The following is a 16,063-nucleotide window of genomic DNA, read 5'->3' on the forward strand; positions in this document are numbered from 1 at the left end:
CAGGAGGGCCAGACCCCCAGCCCCCCAGCCCTTGGTGGGGGGAGCAGCGGTGGGGCAGGCAGCAGCACTGTTCCCAGAGGGGCGGAGCTTTACCCCCCTTCCCCCGCGGAAGGCGCCCAGAGCCGCGGCAGCCCAGGGCAGCTCTATCCCGAGCCCTCGGGCAGCGCCGCCTGCCCCGGGCGGGGCGGAGGCGGCGGGGCGGGGCGGCCAAAGGCTCTTTATGCAGCGGGAAGCGGCGGGGCTGGGAGTTGCGGGCGGCTGCGGAGACAGAGAGCAGCAGAGCCGGGCGGGGCGAAGGAGAGGAGCCCGAGGAGGAAAGGCGAGCGGCGCTGCTTGTTGTTCCGCACCTGCCGCCGGCGGCGACACGTGGCGCCGCTTTGAGCCCCGCTCCTCGCACGCAGCCGCCCGGCACCATGGGGAAGGGGGTGAGCGGCTAGGGCGGGCCCGGGGGGGGATGCAAGGAGATGGATTGCACCTGGGGGTCCCCTTTCCCTTCTCCGGCTCCGGGGGTGGGCTAAGCTTTGTTGGCCCTCCGGGGAGGGGAAGGTCAGGAGGGGGAAATGCAGGGAGATGGGTGGTGGATGGGGTCCCCCTTCCTTTCTCCAGCTTGGGACGGGGGGATAGCTTCGCTGTGGCGGAGCGGGAAATTCAAGGAGTTGGATTGTGGCTGGGGTCCTCCTTCCCCTCTTACGGCTTGGAGGGGTGGGCCCAGCTTTGTCTGTGCTCGAGAGGTGGAGGGGACGGGGGGGAAGACAGCCTCGCTGGGGCGGAGCGCATGTCCGGGAGTGGGAAATTCAAGGAGCTGGATTGTGGCTGGGGTACCCCTTCCCCTCTCTGGCTCGGGGCTCAGCTTTCTCTGTTCTTGAGGGAGGACAGACACATTGTGTTTGTGTGTGTCTGTGCTCGAGGGTGGCGGGAGTTGGGGCGGAGTGCGTGGCCACGAGTGGGAAACTAAAGGAGGCGAGTTGTGCCTGGGGTCCCCCCTTCTCTTCTCCGGGCTCCCCTTTGTGCTCCAGGGAAGTAGCGGGGGACACAGCCACGCTGGGGCGGAGCGCATGGCCGAGAGTGGGAAATTCAAGGAGCTCGATTGTGGCTGGGGTACCCCTTCCCCTCTCCAGCTTGGATGGGTGGGCCTCGGGGGGGAGGACTGTGTGTGTCTGTGTGTGTCTGTGTGTGTCTGTGTGTGTCTGTGTGTGTCTGTGTGTGTCTGTGTGTGTCTGTGTGTGTCTGTGTGTGTCTGTGTGTGTCTGTGTGTGTCTGTGTGTGTCTGTGTGTGTCTGTGTGTGTCTGTGTGTGTCTGTGTGTGTCTGTGTGTGTCTGTGTGTGTCTGTGTGTGTCTGTGTGTGTCTGTGTGTGTCTGTGTGTGTCTGTGTGTGTCTGTGTGTGTCTGTGTGTGTCTGTGTGTGTCTGTGTGTGTCTGTGTGTGTCTGTGTGTGTCTGTGTGTGTCTGTGTGTGTCTGTGTGTGTCTGTGGAGTGCGTGGCCAGGAGTGGGAAATCCAAGGAGCGAGGTTGTGCCTGGGGTCCTCCTTCCTCTCTCCACCTTGGGTGGGTGGGCTGAGCTTTCTCTGTGCTCGAGGAGGAGACGGACAGGTTGGGGGTGTTTGGGTGTTTTTTTTTTTGTGTGTGCGTGTGGCGAAGAGTGGGAAATTAAAGCAGCTGGATTGTGGCTGGGGTTCCCCTTCCCCTCTTCAGCTTGGAGGGGTGGGCTCAGCTTTCTCTGTGCTCGGGGCGGGAGGGGAGAACGACACGGCCAGGTTGGTTTTTCTTGTGTCTATGCGCGTGTGAGGCCAGGAGTGGGGAAACTGCCCCCTTCTCGGGCCGGAGTGGGCTCAGCTTTTTCTGTGCTCGGGGACGCCGCCGCCGCAGCCACGTTGTGTGCCTGTGCGTGGGACATCCAAAGCGAGCTAGATTGTGGCTGGGGTCCCCCCCTTTCCCCTCCGGCTGGGGCGGGCAGGGCTCAGCTTTCTCTGTACTTTCGGGGGGGGGCCGCTCAGTCACGTTGTGTGTGTGAGCGCGAGCCCCGGGAGAGGAAGTCTTGGGGCGGGCAGGGAGGAGGTACCCACGGCACAGCCCGGCTGCAGACATATGCCCGCGGGGGAGTTGCCGTGCCGGTGGTGCTAGGGGGTGGCCCAAACCCAGCCGCTTTTACTCTTTTCTCCCTCCCCAAAAGAGCGCCCCCCCCCCTCCCCCGCCGGGCGAGCGCAGCCCCCGGCGCTGCTGCTGTGCATTATCTGATGCCCTTTTGGAGCGGAGCGTGGCTGCTTCCCGGTCTCCTGAAGAGTACTTTAGACTCCTTGAAACACCAGGGTCCGGAATAGGGGGAGGCGGGCAAGGGGCGTTGCCAGGGTTATTGGGCGTTACTAGGGCTAATTTGCCTCCCGGTAGCCGTGAGGGCATGGTGGCAGGAGGGAGGAGATAGCCCCTGACTCTGTCTTCTTGGCTGAGGTGATAAAAGCCTCCCAGAAAGCCCAAGCAGCGTGTTTTCCCCGGGGCCAGCCCTGTCTGCTTGCCTCGCAGCCCACAAGGAGATGTCCTTAGTTCCAATCGTAACTTTAGATTAAAAAAAGAATGCCTTTGAAAGCAGGAATGAAGACTGTTAAGGTGGTTGTGGTCAAACACCCATCTGTGGAGCAGAAAAAACCCTTGGGTTACTCTGGTTTTATGTTGAAAAAGTGAAGTCAGATTTCTGGGGTTTATTGTTTGGATGTTTTTTTTTTCCTTCAGGTACTTCCCTGTGTGTCTTGTGTAGTTGGAGGTTATTTACTTTTAATTTAGACTCATTCCTGGAAAATTCCCAAATTTCTCCACTTCTTGAGGTGAACGTGGCAGTGTAGGGCCTGGAGACACAGAGGTGGTAGCGTTGTTCCAGCTTGCAGGTGTTCTGCGCTTCCCAAGCACTGTTCAAACATGGACTTGACTTTGCATTGTCCTTGTTGTGGAGTACAGCGGTGGCAGTGTTGACGTAGCTGCGTGGGGAGCTGCAAGAACGTGGCTAAAAACCCAGTTCCTTGGACAAAGGGGTTGAGGAGTATGTGGGGTGGGGTTTGAGGATTTTTATTTGTAGGTTTTTACCTTGTTGAAGTCCCTTTGATGCTTGGCAGCCTAGCCTGATGTTTTTCAGTCTGGTCAGCAACAGGCAGCGTGTATGATAAAAGGTCATCAAAGAGGTAAAGCATTCAGGCAGGGTTGGAGATTGTTGCAGTCTTCTGGATGCTTTAAAATATTGAAGAAGCCTTAGAGTAGTTTGTGTGTGTATGACTGCAGTGCAGGAGGCTTTGGGGGCTTAGGCTACCTTGACTGGACTAACGGTAGGTGCAAGCCCTTTCTAATATAGAAGGCTTTTAGCTGTGTCGCTTTTATTTCAGATTTCATAGGTTGCTTGGATAATAAAGTAATTGGCCTGAAACTGAAGCACCAATGTGAGAGATAATTCAACGGTGTACAGGTGCCTCAGGCTTTCTGGTAATAAGTCACAAGATTTTTTTCCTTCAGCAGTGAGGAAGCATGCAGGTAGCTGGAGACCCCGTGAAAAATAGGGGTGTTAGAGAGTCGGGCTGTGAAAAAGGCAGGGTGTGTTGCAACACTGAATAGCACGTACCTGCCTTACATTAAGGTGCTTGAAGAGGAAACATGGGGAGCATGGAACAGAAGAGTGAAAGTGCCAGTGTGAGAACAAGCTCCTTATCCCTGTGGCTGTGAGAGGTGGAGCAAAGTGTCTGTTTTCCTTTAGTAGGATGTGGGGAGGGCCAAGAGCTGCCTGGGTGTGTTGTTCAACCCAAAAAGCAGATTATCCAGGGGGGGTATGCATAGTGGTGCAAAGCAGACAGAGGATTTAATTTCTGTTCAGAACTGCCTATAGGCTGTCTACAGGCACCAGTGTTTTACTGGCACATGGTATAGCTGTTAGTGGGTGCTTTGAGGGTCTTCTAGAGGTCAGTGCTAATGGGTCAACCTCATTTTTTCTTGTCAGGAACTTGGAAGGCCTATTGCGTAATGGACCAGCTCAGGAGAAATTATGTAAATTAATCCTTACCTGGTGCAATTAAGGGATCTTAATATATTGCTCTACTCCCTTCCCTATCTTTTTAATTCCTGCCTCTTACTACTATGGCTAGAGGATATTCTTTTTGCCAAAGGAAACTCTGGGCCTGATCAACGCATGTTTTTGCAAAAGCAGTATAATGGGGTGAAGGGTCTCTGCAAGTGGTCTCTGCCTGCAGATTGCAGTCCTACAACACAGTGGGATCCTGACCTCTTAAGGATTGCAGAAGGTCATGCTTCACCCAGGCATTTTCAAGGAGTAGCTGAGGTCATGATCTTCTCTAGGGGAGGACCTGTGTCCAGTCCATTCATTTTCATGTGCTTGACAACTACTAGAGATTTCTGGATTGGTAGTGAAGATGCACAGGCAAAAAATTGTGGAAGGTGACACTATAGTTGGCACAGCACTGAAACTGGGAAGGGCTGCGCAGCTGTTCAGCAGTGGTGTTTGGAAAGCTGGCTCTGCACGCGCATCTTCGAGTGGTTCAACAAGGAGTAGAGATGTTTGTCCTGATATCCAGAGAAGACTTAAGGTGTGTGGGTGATCGCAATTTTGACCCTGACGATGAAAAACCTTGCAAGGTTTAGGGAGTTGTAGGAGGAGAGCTTGTTCTTCCATAATTTGGGAAGGAGCAGTCTGTTCTCAATGAGCAGTTATTAGCTGTTAAGTAAAGACTAATTCGTAATGTCCTAGATGCTGGAAATCTGAACAATTGATGCAGTTGATTAGACTTTCAGGTAAAGATCGGAAATTGAATGCAGCTCCTGGGAGGGAGTAAGCATGATCCAGAGAAGACATTTGTATCCCTTGTTAAAATCATTTAGGATCATGGAGTGGTGTTTCCAGTCCGATAGGCGTAGCCTGTATCATGACTCATCTGGTTAGTATATTTACTGAAGACAGTCTCGTGAGGCAGCAGGACAGTAACTTTTCTGTTTTCTCTGCACAGTTGATTATAATGACATAAATACTAGAACAGAACAGGCCTCCAGAGACTGCGTAATTTGTTTTGGCTGGACATTTCTTGTTGGATTAGGTGATGTTAAAGTACGGTACTTCTGAACTTGTCTGCTGATTTGCACCCCTCCTGTTTCCTGGTCAATCATAGCTTGTGTTGAAAACATCAGCTGTGAATGGCTTAATTAGCCCAGAGCGGAAAAACATAAGCTGTATCTGAAAGACAATAGGATTTTCTGGGGGCTGTGTAAAACTCCTTGCACTGGTGCATACGAATGTTATGCTTAAGCTAATGGAAAAAAAAATCTTGCATGGAAAAAAAAAGCTGTGTTGTTTTTTCTGTGGCAGTTTTGATGAGTCAGAGTTCCTAGGCTAAGTCAAGTAACGGAGTTGACATTTCTGATTAGACAGACCTTCCTTTGTGTTCAGGCCATGTGATTAATTCTCGCTAAGATGTGTGTCTGGAGTATGATAGGCTGCCTTCTCATTGTATGGCAGGAAAAGGAGGGAAGAATAGGGAAGTCCTATAGTGCTAAGAGGTGGGTTGAACTTGTCTCCTTGCAGCCCAGCCAGTACAAGCCTTTGTTGAACAGAAGAGAGGCAATGGCCCTGAAGGCAGAGAATTGGGGCAGGGCTTTGACTGTGATCTGTGTGTCAAGTCCGGATTTGAATGGTGGAATGGGATATTAAGACTCTGCATTAAATGATCCTGTAGCAAAATCCGAAACTGCTGCTGCTGACTTACCTTTTCTGTACAGGAAGGGTTGGTACTAAAGCAAGAGCAGGGAAGATATTTTGTGGTTTGGTGTGTGTTTTTTTTTTTTTTTAAAATATGAATAATGCTGAGCTTCTCAGTGGACTCTAAGACTCAAATACTTGGGTGCTTAAAGAAATTAGTAACTAGCTGCTTTTTGTCCTGACTGCAGCTGATGGCTGTGTGTTTTGTTCAGTTTTTCTAAGCAAATCATGCTTGAATGAGGGCAGTGAGCCTTTTCATGTTTGCCCACTCGTAAGTCATTTCTACAGCTGAAGGAGCTAAATGCTTTTGTATTCTTGGGCTGTTCACTGCTGCCCCCAGTAAGCTAAGTAACTGTACTTCTTGTGGAAGTTTCAAAGAACTGGTATAGATTTTTAGATCACCTGCAAAGGCTTGCATACCTCCTCTTGAGGGAAGAGGTGAAGCTGAAGATGGTGGACTGCTAGTCAAGGCACCAGCTCCTTTATCTTTGTTAGAAATCATTTCTCATCTCAAGCAGTAATCAAGAAACGTGTCTTCTGCAGGACCACGTTTGGACTTGTCTGCTAGAGCTCTAGCAGAAATCAAAGCTGTTTCCTTTGGAGACCGAAGGAGAGAGAGAGACACTCATGGTGACTCTGAGTTGCCCTGTGGCAAATTCTTGCAATGCTGGAATGTGTGGACCATGCTAGTTTAAGGTCTCTGGCTTTCAGTTTTTTAAGAAGTGAAATGAGTGTTTAGGTTCAGGGAAGAGAATGTCAAGAATGCTGGCAGTCTGTAGTTTTGTGTCCTCTTCCTGGATGAGGGGAGGCAAACAGCTTGGTTCAGCTCTGCCTATTAAAAACAGTTTCCAATGCACAGCTCTGTAGCTGCATGCAAGGATGTGAGGAATGCGAAGCCTGCCTTTACTGAGCAGGGCAGGCAAGGCTTCTGTGTGTGTGTAATATGAATGTGGCTGCAGAGTGGTGTGCATGGAGTTTTCTCAGAACAAGAAAAACTTCTGCATAGATGTGACAAATGGGTTCTTTTAGAAACGTTGTGGGTTTTTTTCTCTTTTTTTTCCCCCCATGTAGTTTCACTTTTGATTTTAGTTTCTACTTCTCTTGCAGAAAATAATAAAAATTTCCTGTGCCTGTTGCTCAACGGGACATTTTGTGGATCCTAATGATAGTTGGTGTCCAGATCACTCTCAGTAACCCAATTTGTGATCTGAGGTGCTCATGCAAAGATCAAGCAAGGCGATGCCTTTGAAACCTTTTCTTAATCTTGTTAACGGTTTGACTCTGTGCCGTTAACTGCTGTTTCACCTTGAAATAGTTCTCAGGGATCTTATTGGATGGAAATCTCATTGCATAAAACTTGGCAGGGATGTAATAGGTCCTATGCAGAAGAGAAGGGAGGGTGAAGCTGCTGTTGGAGGCTTGTGAGAGTCTGAACATGTATAGAGGAAGTGCACTGTGAGGCCATACTGATGCCTGCTTTTTGTACCTTCCAGAGTGTCCAGCCTACTAGCACTTCAAGATTATTTCTACCTGTAACTTCTGTACTTTTGTTTGGTCTTGTAAATGATGTTTGTATGTGCTACATCGTGATTTCTTTGTCCTTAGATGCTTGTTTTCTGCATCATGTCAAGATCTAAATCTCTGCATGATTTCATGTAGAATTAACTGTAACGAAAGTAAATGAAAAGTCATCTGAATAAAGAGGTTTTAAGTGAATCATCTGTTCTGGTGAAGTATATGCAGGGCTGAGCACAGATTGAATCTGCAAAAGCGTGCTTCTGCTTTGTGTACCATTCTCTCTGGTCAAGCTGCCATAATTGAAAGCAGATTTCTGTTGTGTAACCACTTGGCTAGAGTGCCAAACTGAGAATGAAAGTGTTGGAGCTTATCCCCCATATTTGACCAGTTAGAGATACCACCTCTTATGTATCTTCAGTTGGTAGTCTGCTCTTTGCCAGAGGATGTGGAAGACTGAGAGGGGGGAGGAGGAGTTGATACCTCAAACAGACCATATGTATGCACTCAGAAATTGGTTTCTTATGCTTTTCATCACTTTTTGACTTGAGCTGGGGCTTGCACATCAAGACTGAATACCGTGTAGGCTGCTTTCCTCTTGGCTAGACTTGTACAATGTCTGGCTGTGATCTGTCTATTGGGGATGCTGTTGAGCAGACAAGTCTTCTCACTAACTCATTTTTTTATTTATTGAAGTGGCGTAACTTTAGTAAACCATAATAATTTTGTTTGCCTGGTAGTCTCATGTCTGTGACTGTAGGAGTTGGCTGTAAGGTGTTTCTTACAGTAGTGTGTGTTCTTTTGCAGGCCGGAAGAGACAAGTATGAGCCCACTGCTACATCAGAGCATGGCACAAAGAAGAAAAAGGGGAAGAAGGAGAGGGACATGGAGGAGCTTAAAAAGGAAGTTTCAATGGTGAGAATGTAGGGCATGGAAGGAGCAGCTCTAAGAATGCTCACTGCCCCGAAAGCCCTGTGCCTCACATGACTAAGGGAGAATGGAGCTAGTGTGCTGACAGCATGGTCTGACTGAAGGCACTAATCTCCCTCCTGGGCCCCGTCTCCAAGCCAGACATGCTGCAAGTGTTTCAGCATCAGGGTGACCATGCAGTAGGCCCTGAAAAACTTGCTTTTCAGAAGCTTCTTCTCATGGAACCCAAGTCTCTGGTTGCCTGAATTTGCCATAGCACAGTGTAGTTGCATTTCCTCACCCAGGCAAGCACTGTCTGGATGAGTCCTGTCATGTGAGCAAGATTGCTGTTTTTATTCCAGCTGAGAAATTGAGTCTGTGCAGCTCCATTCACTGCTGGCCTCTGTTTGGACTGACTTTAGTATTATTGCTCCCTCTAATCATGTTTGAGGCTGGGGAGTGTGTCTCCTGTCCCCATCTGTGAATGCTGGATAATACATTTGTCTATGGGAATGATCCAGTTTAGCTGTGCACTCTGTGCTGTTGCTACAAATCTTATGTCCTGTGGATTTGAGTTTGAGCTCTCATGTTTTTCTCTCCTCTCCACCCTCCAAAGGAGAGGTACTGATAAAGGTTGCTCCAAGATGAGATTTTGTGTGCAGTAGAAATACTAACTTAAAACACCTACTCCCTTCCCTCTTCTGGGGGAAAAACACTGCTTGAGCAGTGGTAGCATTAGTTTAAAATTGTGTGATACTGCAGGGTTAGTATTCTATATGTTCCAACTCCTTTCCTTTCCCCTTCTTCCCTTCTCTGTCATGTTGTCTGTGTCCTCTTGTGTCTTTCCACGCAGCCCCTCCCCCCTCCCCCAAAAAACCAAAACGAAACCAAACACACCTCACTGGGCCTTCAATGAATTTTCTGGGAACATAAAGACTGAGATATAGTTAGTTTGTTTAAAAAGCTGTTATGTTGCACACAGATAGTCGCAAGAATGCTAAAGATGAGACCACTTTAGTACTTTAGTTGTGGAATGAGAATGAGATTCTCTTCACAGAGAAGATAAGCTAGAGTCTTACTATCTCACCAAACTGTTACAGATAGGAATCCTGGTATGGAAGGTGGAATTGCTGAGCTCTTGCTAATCAGGAATTGTGATCTCTCCCCCAAACCATTTCTTGCCTTTCAGGATGACCACAAGCTGAGCCTTGATGAGCTTCATCGTAAATATGGAACAGACTTGAGTCGGGTAGGTAGACTTTGTTTTCCCTCCCTCCTTGCCACAAGGAACAGTCTCAGCTCAAAGTACTTCACAAAGGGAGATCTGGGTGGTCTGGGTTTTTGGTTTTTTTTTTCCCCTTTTTTGTTTAATCTCCCCTCCAATTAAGTTTCCCAGGCTTTGGGAGAATTGTTGAGCTCACAAATACTCCTCTTCAACCTCCCACTGTACAGCCTGGCTGCAATACTTCAGTGACTTTGTTTCCAACAAAGTCACTGTTATCAGCGTCTGAATTGTTCCAAGGTCAAGCTGATTCTTGGATTTATTTTTTTTCCCTGAGGAGCTTGTAATAAAAGCAAATGTTTGTTATATTGCAGATGTAATGAGCTAGGACATGCCCGGAGACTTAATGATGGCTAGTAGCAGTTAAAATTTTACCCTTTTATAGTAAGATGTGTGCAAATTGTTCTTGCTAACCTCAAAGTCCACTGCAGAGGCACTGCAGTGGCTTTGCACTTTTGCTCTTGTTTGCTTTGGTTAATGCATTTTTTGCATGATTGCATGTAGCAACAAGTCTACTCTTACTCTGTTACAGCAGAGGGATTTGCATATTTCTGTCAAAGACCTTGGCTTCTGAAAGCTGAACTTCCTAGAAGGCCAGTCCAAAGTGTCATCATCTTTATGGCCCCTAGCTTTCACTTGCTCCATAATTTGATAGAATGGATTTTGCACTAGGCTGTTCCATGGAGCTCAAAGTCTGCTGCTGTAGGCTTGTCATGCTCTTCTTGTAGCCCCATGGCCTGCAGGCTCCTCAAGTAACATCCAGTGTCCTGTAGATCGTCTTTTGGCATTTAGCTTTCACATCCTGCACTTGTGTTGCAGAGCCTTGGCAACTATGGAGATCGCAATACCTGTTGGTATTTCCTTATTGCTGTGGCAGGACTCTGTCTGCCTTTTTCAGCAGAACATGAAGGGATTCAGAGCCACCTTCCTGGGCCAGTCTTGTCTATAAAAAGAACCTCTCTTCTAGGGTTTGACTTCTGCACGTGCGGCTGAGATCTTGGCTCGGGATGGCCCGAATTCCCTCACACCCCCACCAACCACTCCTGAATGGGTCAAGTTCTGTCGGCAGCTCTTTGGAGGATTCTCGCTACTCTTGTGGATTGGTGCTATTCTATGTTTCATGGCATACGGCATAGAAAGTCTGTCAGAGGGCGGAGGCAACAATGATAATGTAAGTAAAAATGTCTGCTTTACCTCAAAGACAGAGTGAGCAGCCTGTTTGGCTCAAATCAGATTAATTTCCTCTAAGCATTCAGTCCAGAAGCTTTTCCCATAAGCATGGGAAATTCAGCGAGTGAGCTTAACATGTCTTGGAGTGCTTCCATATAATGAAACGAACAGCCGACTTCCTTCACGTTTTGTTAACAACACTAACTAGTGCGCAGCCTTTGTGTACAAAATGTACAGAGACTGCAAGCACATCCATGCTTTGTAGTAATGGTGCACTTGAATACCAAGCAATTTATCTGGACAAACTAGGAACCCTTGAGGCAGATCGTTCTCTGACTCACTTTCTCTGCTTCTTGTAGCTGTACCTGGGTGTTGTGTTGGCAGCTGTGGTTATCATTACTGGCTGCTTCTCTTATTATCAAGAAGCAAAAAGTTCCAAGATCATGGAGTCCTTCAAGAACATGGTGCCTCAGGTATGGAATACCTCATTTTGTTGAAATCTGCCAAGCGGTAGCTTACTCAAGATTAACTGTTTTAAACATTGGCTTCAATTGCAAAAGGCCTGGCTATTAGCGTTGGTTACTAACTTTTAATATCAGGTGGACTGTGAGACTCCTTTATGCTCCAAGCAACTGTCCAGAGCAGTTCCTGGCATTGTGTGAGTTCCACCAGCATTTTAACATCCGTAGGGTGCTTTCTTGAGAGTCTGAGTAGTTCAGTAACTGTCTAATAAGCACTAAAAGTTGGATTCCTTCGCAGACAGAAACTGTATCATACCTAACCATCTTACTGTCATCTTGGCAACATGGAACATTAATATCAAGAAAACAAAAAATAGCTTTTTTTCTTAAATAACATACGTATAAGAGGTAAACATCTTAGTACAAGTAGAAACCTTGTAGAATCATAGCACAACTATGTGCTTCTCTTAGGAGTTGCTTTTGATGCAGGTTGTTTTATTATTTTTCAGCAAGCTCTTGTAATCAGAAATGGTGAGAAGATGAGCATAAATGCTGAAGGTGTTGTAGTTGGAGATCTAGTGGAGGTGAAAGGAGGAGACAGAATTCCAGCTGACCTTCGGATCATATCTGCACATGGTTGCAAGGTACGGCAGAGGCACGCTGTCTGAAAACTTCATTATGAAGGGTGATGAATTACACTGGTTTCAGAGAATGTCTTGTATGCTGTGAGTGGGTGGTGGAGAGGAAGAGAAGGATGAGGTTTGTGCCTAGTGTTTTATCTGCTTTCATTGCTGAAGGCTTCTGCCTGCTTTTGTACAAGACAGTACTCCCTTCCATGTAGGTGGACAACTCCTCGCTCACTGGTGAATCAGAGCCTCAGACCAGGTCTCCAGACTTCTCCAATGAGAACCCGCTGGAGACCAGGAACATTGCATTCTTTTCCACCAACTGCGTGGAAGGTATGTGACTCTCCTACTCCCCTGAAGCTTTAACAATTATAGGGATTGAACTGCATAGGTGAGCCATGCAAATGCTGTCTGAGTTTACTGTAGTAGTTGGTAACCTACTCCTACCGTACGAGAGCAGGCTCGAAGTTCCTAGCAAAGGCTTTGCCTGTTCCAGGCGCAATACTATACAAAGAAGAAATATGACTCCACTTTGTTTTGATTCTTCCTATTGTTTTTTTCTTTCTTGCTCATGTCTTTGAGCATAACTGCCTTATTGCAGTAGTATCAAAGTGCAGATAATATAATGTGAACCAAGATGGTTAAGTAGAGCTATAAGAAATAATAAAGCTACTGCAGAAAGCAAGAATTTCAAACATCTCCGGCAGAGCTTCCTGTTGCAGCTCAGAGTACTTGTAGGTATTCTTTGTGCTGAAGTTCAGACCATCTTTTCCATACCCACAGGGTTTGTAAGCGTTCAGCAATGGTGAAGTCTGCCTGAATCCTATTGTGTCCTCTCCTTACAGCTTCTGAGCAACAAAGTGCCCCCTGCTCTTTCCTCCCCTCCAAAGAACACTTCAGTAATGAGGGATAATCTTGATCTTTCTCAAGGGCCTCCAGGAGAGAAAATGAGCCTTCTTAAACAAGGGAAGAGGACACTGTCTACTCCTTGAAGATAGCTTCCTCAAATTCCCTATGCAATTGCCACTTGATTTGCTGGGCTAGAAGGGAGTGGGCTTACAGCTTGGTGAATCACGTGGGAATCCTTATCTCCATTTTATTTCTTGCTACTAGAGTAAAAAAAGCTGTGGTGGGAACCTTTGGCCATTGGAATGCCTTCCTGCGTTATCTTGGGTAAAGCTTGCTAAACTCCAGGACAGGCTGAAAAAACTGTTTAGTGTGTTTTGGGGAGGATTTTCCTTTTCAGAAACCTTTCTCTTCTAGGTACTGCCCGTGGCGTTGTAATTAGCACTGGGGATCGCACTGTGATGGGCCGCATTGCCAGTCTGGCTTCTGGACTGGAAGGGGGTAAAACTCCAATTGCCACGGAGATCGAGCACTTTATTCACCTCATCACTGGAGTGGCTGTGTTCCTGGGTGTCACCTTTTTCATCCTTTCACTCATCCTTAAGTACACGTGGCTGGAGGCTGTAATCTTCCTCATCGGGATCATTGTTGCCAATGTCCCTGAGGGGCTGCTTGCAACTGTCACAGTGAGTGAAGTTGGAAAAAAAGATTGGATAGGTTACGCGTACGGTTCTTAAGGAAGTGGAGTGTTTCATGCTTAGTGTGCATCCACAAAGTTAAACATTACAGTGATGGAAGGTACTCTGTGGTGAGTGCGTATCTGGTCTTTATAATTCAGCCTATTCAGACTAGTTGTACAAATCAATGCTGAGTTTTGCAGCTGTTTTTTCAAATGAAGATGGGTACCTAAGCTAGACCTGCACAGAGGCTTGCCATCATAGTGCTGAAGCGAGCAAGACCAGTTCTGGACCTATCTTGCCTTTTTCTGTGGCAAGAAGGGGGTTTCCTGTTAGAGCTGTGCAGGGTTCATGTGCGCACCAGCCCCATCAACCCTAAAGGGCTGGCAGAGCATCCAGCAAGCTTCAGGCTAGTTCAGCTTTTGGTCTGGGACCTGAAGAAGGGTCTTGTAAGTTTATTTTCCCAAAGAGATGGTGGGAGCATCAGGGGTGCTCAGTGAGTAGAGCTGGGTGGTGGATGGGGCTGAAGGCTGCCGTGCAGCCTTGGGAAGCAGAGCAGCAGTTAAGCCAGGGAGTGAACAGCTGGGAGCAGATAAAGCACTGCTGAGAAAGTGTAGCTGGAGCAGCTTGCTTCATACAGGAGAAAGTTGCATTGCTGTCACCAGAGCTGTTTTGGACTTTCTCATATGTGGCCTGCCTCCACCCACTTTGAGAGCTCCTGGGATTAGGGCACTGCAACTTTAACTAAAATTTTAGTCCAGGCCATGTTATTTCCTTCTTAATGCACTGAGAAGTAGGAGACAAACTTTGGTGAGTCCTTGGAGACTTGATGTTGAGGAATTTGTCATTTAAATGTAGTACCTGGGCCTAAATGGTGCTGCTTATCTTAAACTGGCAGCGTGAGCATGAAGTTAGGGAATTAATGCAGGACACATAGGTTGGTTGTCATTCCATGCCCACAGTCGGTTGGGTAGAAGTGTACTAGTGCCCAAACACATCTAACCTGTCGTCTTCTTTGTCTCTAGGTATGTCTGACACTAACAGCCAAGCGTATGGCTCGTAAGAACTGCTTGGTGAAGAACCTGGAAGCTGTGGAAACCCTGGGCTCCACATCTACTATCTGTTCTGACAAGACAGGCACTCTGACACAGAATCGCATGACAGTTGCGCACATGTGGTTTGACAATCAGATTCATGAGGCTGATACTACAGAGAACCAGACTGGTAAGACCATCTTCTTGTGCTTGAGGCATCTCATTAAAAAATGGCTTTTTCTGAGGCTTCCTAAGTGTTTCTAGCTCTCCAGTCCAAGCGAAGTTCACAGTGCAAGGACTTCTCGTATATGATCAACAACGATCATTAAAAGACTGGAGGTGATGCATAGAAAGTTTTGTACTTTACCACAATGCTGTTTAATCCATAAACTTCCTATAGGCTGCTTTAGCTTAAAATTGTTCCTTTGGAATTAGGGCATCTTGAGTGTTCAGTCAGTTACGTTTATCCTATAGGTAGAAATATTTGCTGTTCTGAACTTCAAAATACCTGATTCTTTTTGCCAAAATGTTTCTGATGAAATTGCCTCATCTTCAGTCTGCTGAAACTGGACAGCAGAGATGTTGACACCAGCAGAAATTTCCAGCGCTGAGCTAGATGGCTGCCATTGAACAGGGGTTTTCCCTAGAACATCCTAGTTGTGTTTGCGGAGTGATAGCAATGAATAAAGTGATTGTAAGACTTCAGCACGAAGTTTTTTCTAGCTATTGATAAGAATCTGAAATCTCAGCATGGTGTACTTACCTCTCCAGAGCGGTTTATGATAACCAAATTCAGGAGTTTCCATCCAGTGATGTTGTTCCACCCTGCCCCCTGCTTCCAGCCCCTCCAAAGCGTGACACTTGCCTGAACCAGTTTAAAAAGCTGCTTTACTGTTCTCGGTCTTCAGCACTAGTGCAAAGTAACAAGCTATAAATAGTGTTGTTTGGAAGCACTTGGTTTTGGCTTGCCAACAGTTAGCTTGGCTGCAGTAGAAATAAGCCTAGAAGATTTCACTTCATGGAAAGTACATTAGCTTCTCAATTGTCTGTTCAGTTCGTCCCCCTTGAAGCCAGCTTAGGAGCCAGCGTGGGAGGAGCAGTGTTTCACTTTATTTAAGCATTGTTCATTTTGGAGCCATTTCATCCAGTTCCTGGATAGATAGATAAAGTGAGACAACTTGGAGTTGAAACCCAGCATCCCTTAGTTAAGCCCTCTGAAAGAATGTTGTGTCCAGAATTCCTTGGCCTTGCAGAGGCCATCCTGACTGCTGCTGGATGTAGCAGTTACAGGAGTCTGGAAAGCAACAATGTTCTGTTGTACTGTTGCTATTTCACCCTCAGGTCTTAAAATAATCAAAATAATCAGTTGCTCATCAAGCACCTGGGAAGGGAGGAGGATTAAAAGAGAATTGTAGTGTGTTAACAGGTTCTAAATATCTCCTGTTTCTGAGGTAAAGGCTTCTTGCTCTTAAGCCTGTGGGATTTAGTGCTTATGTGGGTTTTTTTTTAATCATTATTCACTTTTTTCCCTTTTGATGGAGCTTTTTGACAGTCTTCCTCTGCTTTCAGGTGCTTCCTTTGACAAGAGCTCAGCTACTTGGACTGCGTTGTCCAGAGTTGCAGGTCTCTGCAACCGTGCTGTGTTTCAAGCCAACCAGGAAAACGTACCAATTCTTAAGGTGAGTTCATAAAAGAAATGTTTGTCCTGTTCCCCACTACTGCTTTCCCATAATGGTAGTGAGATTACATTCTATTGGTCACAGGAACCTGCAAAGTAGAGGTATTTGCCACTCTTAATCTTTTCT

The 16,063-nt window shown here is 46.9% G+C and overlaps 1 protein-coding gene across 1 annotated transcript in view; it reads left to right on the forward strand.

Annotated features, from left to right (window-relative positions):
- The first annotated feature begins 239 nt into the window (after positions 1–239).
- Positions 240–16,063, forward strand: part of ATP1A1 (ATPase Na+/K+ transporting subunit alpha 1) — a 28,090-nt gene continuing 12,266 nt past the window's right edge. The window contains exons 1-10 of the mRNA XM_009556993.2: positions 240–425; positions 8,061–8,168; positions 9,352–9,411; positions 10,412–10,615; positions 10,974–11,087; positions 11,585–11,719; positions 11,917–12,034; positions 12,965–13,233; positions 14,250–14,448; positions 15,828–15,937. Coding sequence (XP_009555288.2) covers positions 414–425; positions 8,061–8,168; positions 9,352–9,411; positions 10,412–10,615; positions 10,974–11,087; positions 11,585–11,719; positions 11,917–12,034; positions 12,965–13,233; positions 14,250–14,448; positions 15,828–15,937 — 1,329 coding nt within the window. The 5' untranslated portion in view covers positions 240–413. The remainder of the gene's footprint in view (positions 426–8,060; positions 8,169–9,351; positions 9,412–10,411; positions 10,616–10,973; positions 11,088–11,584; positions 11,720–11,916; positions 12,035–12,964; positions 13,234–14,249; positions 14,449–15,827; positions 15,938–16,063) is intronic.

This window comes from Cuculus canorus, chromosome 1 (assembly GCF_017976375.1).
Source record: "Cuculus canorus isolate bCucCan1 chromosome 1, bCucCan1.pri, whole genome shotgun sequence".
NCBI classification, from domain to species: Eukaryota; Metazoa; Chordata; class Aves; order Cuculiformes; family Cuculidae; genus Cuculus; species Cuculus canorus.